This window comes from Balaenoptera acutorostrata, chromosome 9, assembly GCF_949987535.1.
Source record: "Balaenoptera acutorostrata chromosome 9, mBalAcu1.1, whole genome shotgun sequence".
Taxonomy (NCBI): domain Eukaryota; kingdom Metazoa; phylum Chordata; class Mammalia; order Artiodactyla; family Balaenopteridae; genus Balaenoptera; species Balaenoptera acutorostrata.
Window position 1 is genome coordinate 17,680,592 of NC_080072.1, and position 12,166 is coordinate 17,692,757.

The 12,166-nt window shown below is 38.5% G+C and overlaps 1 protein-coding gene across 2 annotated transcripts in view; it reads right to left on the minus strand.

Annotated features, from left to right (window-relative positions):
• The window catches only part of TTC17 (tetratricopeptide repeat domain 17), a 154,498-nt gene that overhangs the window by 68,110 nt on the left and 74,222 nt on the right, over positions 1 to 12,166 (minus strand). The window contains exon 17 of one of the 2 annotated variants that reach the window (XM_007181098.2): positions 1,373 to 1,543. The exons of the other annotated variant lie outside the window; for it this stretch is intronic. Coding sequence (XP_007181160.1) covers positions 1,373 to 1,543 — 171 coding nt within the window. The remainder of the gene's footprint in view (positions 1 to 1,372; positions 1,544 to 12,166) is intronic. 2 annotated transcript variants of the gene reach the window in all.

Below are 12,166 nucleotides of genomic sequence, written 5' to 3' on the forward strand. Positions count from 1 at the left end.
GGAGACAGAATCAAGGGCTAAACTGCCTCATATCCCACATTAAGACATTTGGACTCTTCCGATAGGTAATAGCTACTGAAAACTTTAAATGTAGGCAACTTACCAGATCAGGTCTGATTTCAGAAACAACTCTTCGGACACACAAGAAATTGGTAACAGGGGTTGTTTCTGCTTTTTAAATTGTATACCAATTTCTATGTATTATCTCTCTCTTTCTCCCCTACACACACACACGCCCTCTGCCTCTCTCGCACTCTCCATACATAGACTGAAGTAAAGGACTAGATATAGGGAAGCCAATCGTGAACCTACTACAACAGCCCTGGCAGAAATGAAGAAAGTCTAAAGTCAGACAGTGCCACAAAGAATAGATGAAGAGATGATATATTTAACAGGTTTTAGGGATTGACTGGGCATAGTGATGACTGGATGAGTTGTGCCATTAACAGGGAGCAGGAATATAGGAACTAGAAACAGTTCAGGAAGTAGGGCAAAATGAGGACAAGTTCAATTTTAGGTACGTTAAGTTTGAAATGGCTGTGGCACATCCAGATAAAGAGACCACTAAAAAGGTAGAAATAAGATCTGGAGTCATAAAGAACGTCTTAGCTGAAAATACAGATTTAGAGTCATTGGTATACTCCAAAGTATCTGAAACACCAAGAGATAACACATGGAGGACTAAGAAAAGAAGACCAAGGTTAAGATCCTGGGTAAAAAAAATAAAGGGCAAAGTAAAGAATAAGTGAATGAAATTGAAAAAAGATATTCTGAGGACAAAGGAAAAGAACGAAGAACAAGTGATATCCCAGAAGCCAAGAGGAGAAGAAGGAGAAAGTTTGAAGCGAGGAGTTGTGCACAGTTCCAAAGGCAGAAAAGAGGTTAAGCAGGATGAGTACTTAAAAGAAGTCACTCATTTTGGCAATTATAAATTGATAATCTTAAAACTTTTTAGCACAGCATAGCTCAAAATGTGGTCATAAAATGAAATTTTAGGAAAGGGCCTGGTAGGCATGCCCGTTATTTCAAATCTTTAAATTTTATTGGGTTACTATAAATACAACTTGCTTTTTTTTTTTCAATGACTTACTCAATAGACTAATGACATTAAGAAGAAAGACTAGTACATAAATCAAATTTGTTCTAGCAAATGAAGATGTTGAGGTGGAGAAAACAGAAAGAAGTGTGCAGAGCACTTCCACTTTATAGCTTGCCTTCTGCCTCCCAATCTTGAGGGTCACCCTCACGATCTACAATATAGTAAGTGACTGTTAAAAGAAAGAACAAACGCTTGAGAGTAGAGAAAAGCCTAAGCTTCAAGTGTGAGAGTTGATTTTACTCCAGAAGCACAGCTCAGGTCAAATCAACTTACTTTCAAGTCTAAGGACATCTGAGCCCCTCCCTGAATTCTCAACAGAGAGCACAGGGTCTTCCTCTGTTCCTGTCTCAGAGGGCTCTTCTTCAGCGGCATCCAGTGACTGTGAGTTGTCAAAATATTTCTGTTTGTCATGGCTGTTGTCCAGGGTTTTCGCATGACAATTACCTCAATGACAAGAGACACAGATAGAGCACGTTAGAAACCTCTCTTGTGTAGTCCCATAGCTCAAGGTCCCCAACTATCAAGAAGAGCAAAAAGGCGACTGTCAGTTTTTCTCCAGCAGAACATGCACAAATCAGTGAGGTGGAGTGCCCAAAGGCAGACCGTAACTGTGATTCAAGATTTTGCACTGAAGTTCAAGTTTCACCTGTTAGGCTATTGGAAGTATTTGGGGGAAAAAACTGTAACAACAAAGATCAAGTCCCAAGATCTCCTTCCATTCATAATGAATGATTGTGAAACACTTCTCTGAAAGTCAGAAACATCATAAAAAAGTGGTTTTCCTTCTATTTGCCTTTTGAAGGTGAGAAGTGACAGATTAGTACCTCAATAAATCTGGAGATAGATGAATTATAGCCGAAAAATATACCATTCTTGCATCATAGCTTAAAATGAAAGATATACCAAAAGGTAAAGGATTATAAATTAAAAACCAAGGACTTAGAGGGGGATAGTGGTGGCAGAGAATCCACATTTAAGACTGTCAGATCACACAGGTGCCTATTTTTCTTTTGAAAAACAAGTTCTGATCATGTAATAAAGATTTACCTAAGCATAAAATGTCACATCTTGAATGTAATCATAGCACTCTGTGATACCTTCTGATATATATAGTGAGCATGACCTTTTGCTACAATTTTGCCCAGGAGTCGAAGAGCTTTGACCTTATTAGGGATTGTGTGTTAATAGGGATAAACAGCCACTACCCAGCTCCACCCGATGGACATTCTCCGGGGCTGTTGTGTCTGCTGTAGTGGGGATCTGGCTGGCTGAACAGGTCTCCTCATGTTCCATGTGCGTTGCTACTGAAGGTGCATGTTCAGTGGAAGCCTACATTCATATTATAGGACAATTCTCTGGGTAAGAGTGTAAAAGTAACTTTCCTCCTTTATCAGAACGTCCAAACATTCTCTAAAAGTTTTTTTATTTTTTAAGAGAATGTTGCCCCAAAGAGATGTATGTACCCAATCAGGCTGTCTCTGCAGCAATGGAAATACAAGAAGTCTCTTTCTGGATCTGATGACTCCCTTTCAGATTCCGTAATTCTGGAAAGCATTTCTCAGGCCATTTTCCTTATTGTGCCAAGAAAACACAATGGACTCAAAACCTTTCCCAACTTCCTAGGTGAGAGAAAGGGGACTGCATACTTAGGGATTCACTTCCCATTTTCCAGTTCTACACTACCACACGTCTGAGGCTACCATTTTCCAGTTCTACACTACCACACGTCTGAGGCTACCATTTTCCAGTTCTACACTACCACACGTCTGAGGCTACCATTTTCCAGTTCTACACTACCACACGTCTGAGGCTACCATTTTCCAGTTCTACACTATCACACGTCTGAGGCTACCATTTTCCAGTTCTACACTATCACACGTCTGAGGCTACCATTTTTCAGTTCTACACTATCACACGTCTGAGGCTACCATTTTCCAGTTCTACACTACCACACGTCTGAGGCTACCATTTTCCAGTTCTACACTACCACACATCTGAGGCTACCATTTTCAACAAGGCTACATCAGAAGCTTTAGCTCTCAAGAAGCTTACAAGACAGTAAATGCGAGACAACAAACAATAATGAGGTAGTCTACTGTGCCAAGTAAGTGCTTCAGAGAATAAGCTTTGAGTAGGTAGAACTTGAATTTTGAAGAATACATAGGATTTAAAAACACAGAACTTCAAAAGGGGGAATTACAAGGAAGGGAATCAATATTTATTGAGTACTTCTGTACTTTTTCTTCCACTTACTCCTCAAAAACACCTTGTGAAATATTATTAATTTCACAGATAAGGAAACTGATTATCAGTGAAACTAAGTAACTTGCCTATTGTTGTAACTGTTGGTCAAACAGTAAGTAACTAACTGTAAGTAAATAACTAACTTAACAGTAACTTAACTTAACAGTAAGTAAGTAAGTAACTAACTTAACTAACAGTAAGTAAGTAACTGTTGGTCAAACAGTAAGTAAGTGGTAGATCTGGGATTTGAATTAATTCTATTTTACCACAAAGCTTCTTGGCTTTCCCCTAGTCAATACTACCTCTTTAGCAGAAAAAGTAGAGGAGGTGGCATTCTAGGCAGGGAGGAATAATGTGTCGAGCAAAGCAATAGGAACAGGAATTCTCATTTGTGTTTGGGAGACAATGAGAAGTACGATTTGATAGAGATGGAAAGTGTGGAGTGTGTGGGCCCTGGAGGGCTAAGAAAAGAAGCCATGAGCAATGGTAGTTGCTTTCTTTCTCCAGATTCTCCTGAGAGGACAGACAGAGGTTGTAGATTTGCCTCTACTTCTGTCTTCACCACCTAGTACGTGCAATTAAGTACGGGGAAACCAAGCATAAGAGCATTAAAATAAAACAGAGCAATGACAACAACAACTCTACACACCCAACTGACTAAAATTCACTATGAAGAACAGCATGCTTTTCAGAGGCAATTCTTAATTGGGAAATAAATAAGCATGACTATTAAAAGCAGAGAGGAAAAAATGATGACAGTGATACTGATAATTTTAAACATGTTTTCCTAGTGAATATTCTCTCTGCCTTCAGCTTTGGTGAATTTGCCTCTAAAGCATTTTTCATCTTGACACAGGTCAAGTAAAGCAAAAAGATAAACCTTTAACACTGGAACCCAGTGAAATTCTAGCTGTGTATCCTGCAGTTGATTTCCTCCTCCAACCTTTGCCATCTTATTTTTCTCTCCCACCCTCTTTCTACTATAAAAATTTAATTGGTTTCATCTTTTAAAATGTCTGCAATATTTAAAAATGCTCTCTAGGTAATTTATAAGATACGATGTGAAGCTAAAATTAGTCCTCTTGCATGACCTCTAGCCCAGACACCCTCTTGAAGCAAGCCTTCTGCATTCTAAGAATGTCTTGCCCTCCAACTCAGGAAATTGGGGCCAATACCTCTGAGGGAGAGGGCAGGAAAGGGGATCAGGGAGATCTGGGGGAATTAAAGGAGGCATAAGAAGTTTATGTTAGGCTATTTCTTGGAAATAGGCACAGTCAAAATGATCATGTAAAAACTACATGCTTTAAAATTAGAATTATTAACATGAATTTTCTTAGGTTGACAGTTAAAAACAGACTGGTTTAGCATTCTGGTGTGATTTCCATGATTATCTAGGCTAATCATAGAAAGTCATATTGCCTAAATTTTGAATTACTCCTTCCAGTTGCCTGAGGGAGAACTGAAGAATTTCAGAAAAAATAAGTTTCTATTCTTTGGACTATAGTATAGGTCTACTCTAGCTCAAAGGGGAACTAAAAGAAAGTTGCCTATGTAGAAAAATATTGCTTGTCTTCCCAGCAAAGGCAGAGATGATGTTCTTATTAAAGAAACACAAGAAAATGTTGGAGAAGGAAAAATGGAAAGACACCTAAAAAGTAAAATGTCATCTTCCGTGCATAAGGCTATTATTTTTTGCTAATGCAAAAATGAGGAGATTCTGTGACTTGGACTAACCTTGAGAGGTATGTTTTTGTTGTTGTTGTTGTTTTTGGAACTACATGATTTAAATGAAATGCTTTAGATAACAAGGTTCCAGGTGAAAATGGAAACACTTTTCTCTGCTTAATGCTCTATACTTGCTTGCAAAGCATTTAGCAATTCAAATCCTGGCAGTCTGGTTTTTCTTAGAAGTAAGAGAGTACAAGGCAACACCAACTAAGCATGAAACTCCAAAGAGGGTATTTCTGATTCTGGAACTGTTATGAGATCTTAGACATAGCAACATCCTTTTCTGTGGTTAGAGTATTGACTGCATAAGTTGGGTTATTAATATTAACCTCCCCTACAAGGGTGTTCTGGAAAACAACTAAATATTTAATATACCTTGTCAAAGCATAAGTCTCCTAAGGGAGAAAGGCACAATTTATTCTGTGGCTAAACAGATTTTCAGAGTAAACTAAGTTCTCAGGAACTCCTACCATGACTAAGGTTAAAGAAATCTCCTATCTTCTCATATAAATTCTGTTTACAAAGGTCCTAGAAGAATATTTATTTTCTAACTGGAGTTGGGTAACCACTTACTTGTTAAAAAGAATTCTTCTCTTCTCTTCTTTTTTAAGAATTCTTCTCTTCTGAATCTCGTAAGTTGGTAAGAGATTCCTGGTTGGGTTAGGAATCCTTTAGGGTTAGTTGTAAGAAACAAATGCCACAAAATCGAGAGGCCTCAGAACTTTGTAAGAGCCAAGTAACTAATTTCATATTTATTTCTCTAGTAGGATATGTATCTTTTAGGAAAAATAGTAATATAAATTGTGAAGTGAACGAAAGTGTATCTTTCAGTTGTGCACCATTACTATGCAAGATTACTTTAAAATATTATGAGGAAACTTTAACTGTGGGTGGCATGTCGGGCTTGGTACTACACAGAGAAATAGGTATATGTGAAGCAGTAAGAAACCTCACTGGGAACAGATTCCTTTATGATTTCCACCTCCAGAGGTTGTGACAAAGTCTTGCAGACATTGTTCTAAGAGGAGCATTCCATGGTATGAATTCAAATCCTGCCTCAGCTGCAGCCTTACCATAAGAACCTTGGCAAATCAATTCCCTTCTCTGTGTCTAGGTTCTTTATCTGAAATGGAGAGAGAAGCTACTGTCCTACAATAAGAGGAGCTGTAGGAAACACTATTGCTGAAACCACTGTGAACATAAGCATACAGAACTCCTTGAATTTAGCTGAACCTAGGTTGCTGATGGCTGCACCTGAGACAAGGGAAACTGCCTCACTTCCTCTGTCCTGTGCTGTCCTCCACTTAGAAAGACGAGAGGAATCATTTTGACGGAAGTAATGGCTCAGACTTGTTCTTATTCAGCAATTACTGCTGAATGGAATTCTTCGCAGGAGGTTTAAAAGTAATAGTTATGTACTGGCTGACCTTAAAAGTACGGCAATGACAGATAAAAAACACCATATTAAAGACTTGAAATCAGCAATCTCAGGATTATACAGGTATTCCCTCGTGGTGAGGTGAATGAGTCACAAGTGAGCTTAAAAAGGAAAAACTAAGAAAGAAAAGTGTGTGACCTCAAAAGAAAAGAGAGAGAGAGAGAGGGATTCCCTTTTACTACATATTCTAGTTAAATTCTATCCTGGGTAACACTCTCTTCACACATGGTGGGGGAATCTGATTTGCCCAAGAGTTCAGAGGTGCATTGGTTTCTATAGACCTATACTCCCTGCCTTCTTTTAGAGAAGAAAAAAGAGAACTAGCAATAAATCTGGCCTCTTTGTCTTGCCACGTGGCCATCACTTAAGTGACTAAAGCACAGGGAGCAAAGTCAGCACCAGTTGAGACACAGACACCATGACATGGAGACTGGAAGACATGACTCCAGTGATGGAATTCAAGCTCTCCACAGCTGTAACTTCCTCCACAAATGTGAAAGATCAGGTTAGATGTCTAAACAAGGGAATTTAAACATTTACTGGAAGTTTACTAGGAAAGATTTTCCCATGTAGAAACTATATTGAAAAAGAAAGAAAATTAACTGCCATAGCTGCTGTTGAATATTTTATTGTTATTATTGTTATTGTTATTATTGTTATTATTAAATTTAAATCTCTGTCTTACTTCAGCCTAGGGAAATTTGTTTCAAGCAAGAATGTTGGGGAAACAAATCCAATAGATTCTCACACTTACTGATTTACCCGTAAATGTCAGTTTTTCAATGAGGGTCAACAAGGACATTTGTAACTTTCATTAAAAACAGTGCAGACAGGAGAAAATACAGGCTATCTATTAGATGTGTCATCTTCTAGTGGACACAACATGTGCCTTCAAATGAGATAATTCCTTTTCTATTCCCCCTCCTATTGTGTGGGAGCTGCAGACCTCAAAAGAAGATCTATATCTATATATGTATGTTGAGTGGGGGTCTGGGATAAAGCATTCTGGATAAACAGTGGGTGGGTATGAGTTAATTACCCTCTATTACTAGGTGTTTTCAGTAGTTCAAACCTGAAATGCCATTAGCTAATTTGCAATTTAAGCACATTCTATGGGCTAAACATTGGGAGGACGGTGTGGAATGCATGGTGGGCCAGGGTATGAAGATGAAAAACAGGATTGGTCCCTGCTCTAAATGAGCTAGAGAAGTCCTGTAGGAGAGTAGTGTCTTGTACACAAGTAACTGTAATGGCAAGTCACAGGAGCTGAAGGAGAGGCGCAGGTGGAACGACCGGTTATGCATTACTTATAATTAAGGGATCAGTAAGGCATATAGCAGAAGTGGGCCTTGAAGGATAGGCAAGATTAGAATTTTTGTGTGGGGGGAGGGCAGGAGGGAGGGTTATGGGGAAGAGCTACTGAAAACAATATAAGCCAACACAAGGAGCCAGGAGAGCGGGGTGTCTGTGGTAAAGAAAACAAGTATTCCACAATAGCATCATCATACGTCATGGTCTGGTACAACTTCCATTGACTTTGCAAAAGACAGAATGATATTAAAGTCCTTATGTGGTCAGTGAGCTTAAATTAAGCATGTCTATTTGCGTCAACCACATATTCTTGCAGTGAGTTGGCTTCATGCAATTCTTAATACCTAGAATAAGCCTATAAACAGAGGGTTGGGATGAAGGAACAGGGGAGGGCTTAGATTTCCTAGCTACTCACAACCTTCGCAGTTTATATTTACCTCCTCTTTCTCTTGCTGCAAGTGATTGGTCACCTGCTGATGTCAAGGAAAAAAGTCTAGTAGAAAAATCAATAGATTTAACTCTGCTCCCCCTCCTCAAACTATAAATCGAGGCCCAGAGATATGCATAATGGGAAAGGGACCTACCATCAGAAGCATTTACTGCCATTAGGCTTGCGCTTTTTCCTAAAGCAAGGATATAATGCAAGGCCAAGGCTAATAAAATGTCAAAGGCTACTTGGTCTTTTTTACTCCTCAGACTAAGTGGATTATAAGAACAGTATCTTTAAATGAGAACACAAGAGCCTAGTTATTCCATGATTGTTAAGGACTTGAGCCTAGTAATATCTCATAGGACTTAGATATGAGGACAAAGAGGGTTAGGAATTGTCCTTTACACTGGTTTGGGTAATAAGTATGATATTTAAACTAAGGTTAACAAAAAGGCCACTGAAGTCCCGCTACCACAGAACATTTTGAGCAAGGCCTTGTGGCTTTCAGTAAGAAAGTTCTCTAGCTGTCTGATATCAGACTCACTTTAGGGGTTTGGGATTAAGACAGGAACTCTGAGTGTATCTACCTAAATCTAAGTACATATGGTCAGTGCACTAAATCAAGTGAAAAGCATAGAAAAATAAATGATAGTATCATACTGTTTCCTTTTGCTTTATATCACCAAATGAAAGTTGCCTGGAGGCATTCACCTCAGTGGCCACTTAGCACATAATAAATAACACGGTTTCTAGGACCTTGCTCTCTCCCAGTTTTTAACATTTATGGTATTTAGGCAGTGTACTGTGAGGGAGGTGGTGAATTATTTGTTTTGTTCATGTTAGGTTTTCCTCTAGCTGTATTTCACATCATCAAGGGAAATTGGCTATATTACTACAGGTATACCAGGACTCAGAAGTTTAGATCAACACCACATACCCTATCAGCTGCTACTGACCTCTAGTTCCTTCTCCTGAAATTTGATATGCTTGTTTTATTTTATTATTTTTTAAAATAATTATCATTTTGGATATTTGTGATCTGACTGGGTTATTAAGTAATGCCTGACAGCTAAAGCAGTTTAAACTGCTTTCAGACTGGCAAGTGTTGAATGGCAAATTTAGATTTGTTGTTATATCAATAAAAATAAACTAAATGAGAAGACAAGAGAATCCAAAGCTGTGTTCTTTTCAACAGCTATGAAATATGATTTAAATTTCTCCTGTATTTTCAAGATCATAACTAAATAAACTTTGGTGCTTAAGAAAAAGTAACAGACTATTGAGATTTTCTTCGTCAAAGATCACAACAGTTTAGTATGAAATAAATTCGACTACTTGTAATAACTAACACTGAAAGAAAAAAGAGGGGAAAAAACCCAAACCAGCATATACACGGACACATATATATATGCCAGGTATCCTCAGTCATATGTATTTTAAATCTCACGAATGCTCTTTTCTACTGATTATCAGGCTCAACTGCTTTATTTCCATCAGCCCATGGAACTGAGTTAAAAAAAAAATTATTCAATGATTAAATTTGTAAAGGGGTTGAAATACTTGGTGCTCACTGTTTTTTGTTTTTTCTTAATAAATTTATTTATTTTACTTATTTATTTTTGGCTGCGTTGGGTCTTCATTGCTGCGTGCGGGCTTTCTCTAGTTGCGGCGAGCAGGGGCTACTCTTTCATTGCAGTGCGCGGGCTTCTCATCGCGGTGGCTTCTCTTGTTGCAGAGCACAGGCTCTAGGGGTGTGGGCTTCAGTAGTTGTGGCTCGTGAGCTCTAGAGTGCAGGCTCAGTAGTTGTGGCTCACTGGCTCTAGAGCACAGGCTCAGTAGTTGTGGTGCGTGGGCTTAGTTGCTCTGGGGCATGTGGGATCGAACCCGTGTCCCCTGCATTGGTAGGCAGATTCTTAACCACTGCACCACCAGGGAAGCCCCTATTTTTTTGTTGTTCTTTTTGGCCGCACCTTGCAGCTTGTGGGATTTTAGTTCCCTGACCAGGGATTAAAGCTGGGCCCATGGCAGTGAAAGCACCGAGTCCTAACCACTGGACTGCCAGGGAACTGCCGGTGCTCACTGTTTCAAACAAGAACTCCAAAACTGGGAATTCATTTCAACTAGTTGGTTTGCAGTGCATGTAAAGAATTTTCTGAGGTATAGGTCACTTATAAAAGAGCCCACTCTAATGTAGCATGGATTGTGTGTGTGTGTGTGTGTGTGTGTGTGTGTGAGAGAGAGAGAGAGAGAGAGAGAGAGAGAGAAAGAGAGAGAGAGAGATAGTGAGTTAGTTCTGCCAATTAGAATAATCTTTTTGAATGGGGAGGAGTCATGCAAATGCTTGCTATATGAGATAGCAAAGCTTAACATCACAAACTGAAATATCTCCAAAAACATCTGCAACAATGAATGGAAACTGAAGATGTAAAAAGATAGCATCCAATGAACTTGCCTAACTTACTACACACAAAGTATTTATAACTAGAAGTTTGCCCCCTTCAGTTCCTATCAGGAGACATGTACTACTGCAGTGACAGACCATAGTAAAACTATCTTGTTCAATAATTAGTGGGGGCTAGATAAAACAGACCCCATCTTGCTCATCCTTCACTTTTCCTGCTGGTGTGTACAATCACTGTGACCTCAGTGATGTGAATGCAGGAAACCACAGTAAGTTCCTGATGCAGAATGGAGCCTATACACGAAGAAAGATGTCTCAGTATAACTTTCCAACCCTATCTGTAGGTAAGTGTTCACAAAATATGATTAACGATGCCTTCCAGTGGGTGTCCCCGCACTACATACAGAGCATAAAGGAAGCAGAACCATGATCTTAACTTAATTTACAAACTCAAAAGTATAACTCAATTCCTATTGGAGACTCAAGATAGTAACCCTAACACTGGCAAAGACCATTCGCACACCTGAAGTGTTAAGCTCTGTAACTCAGATTATAAATTTGCAACTTCTTATTTTTAAGGTAATGAACAAAAGCATTCCATAACTGAGTAACAAGCTGCAGTGCTAACCTCCTAGCTGACTTTAAGAAGTGCTACTCAAATGTCTAGAGTGACTGCTTAGTTGCTGCCCTTGGACACAGTCCTCTTGGAGCATCACAACCAAGCTGCAGTGACTCAGTTCCAAGAGTCCCAGAGACAGAGAATAAAACCACTTGCTCTGTGTGTATTACATGCTGGGCCTTAGAATACCCTCCTTATAAATGCCTTACTTCTTCACTCAGCTGCCAAATTTTTCTACTATTTTATTCCAAACACAGAATTACTTTTTCATGTTTCTAACAAGTGAATTTTTAAAAAGTCTTCCTTATTTGTGTCCTATTATATATTATCTAAAGAATGATTCCTGGTATCATTAACTATTTGCTTTAAAGTTATTTTAGTTACACAGTGACAGGATGAAACAAAAGTTATATAGTTTAGAATCTATGCCAGTAACTCTAAAAGTAATTCAACTATACATAGAGAGCTCACTTTAATATTTCTATTTTCCTAAAATTTATTCTTGTTTTAGTACAGATATTTCCCCATTTTACAGAAAATACTTTTGATAAAATGAGGTCACCAAATGATTTCCTAAACTGTTAAACTCAGAGGTTCCCACACTATTCATTCGTCCACTACTGTCGTGATTTTTCCATAGGTACCAGTACCATAATTTATGCAATGTTCTTCTTTAAATGGAGTCACTGTTTAATCTTACATTAATTTATGTTAAAAGGGAAAATCAGTACCACTTTTCATGAATTACAGGTTTGATGTGTTGGTTATTTATTTCTTCTAATGCCCATTAGAATAAGCCACAAATACTAAAATCAAAAAATGTTACTCTAAGTACCACCTAAAAGCTTGCGTGCCTCTGGTGATATTTGTACCCTACTTTAGGAACCAATATAGGA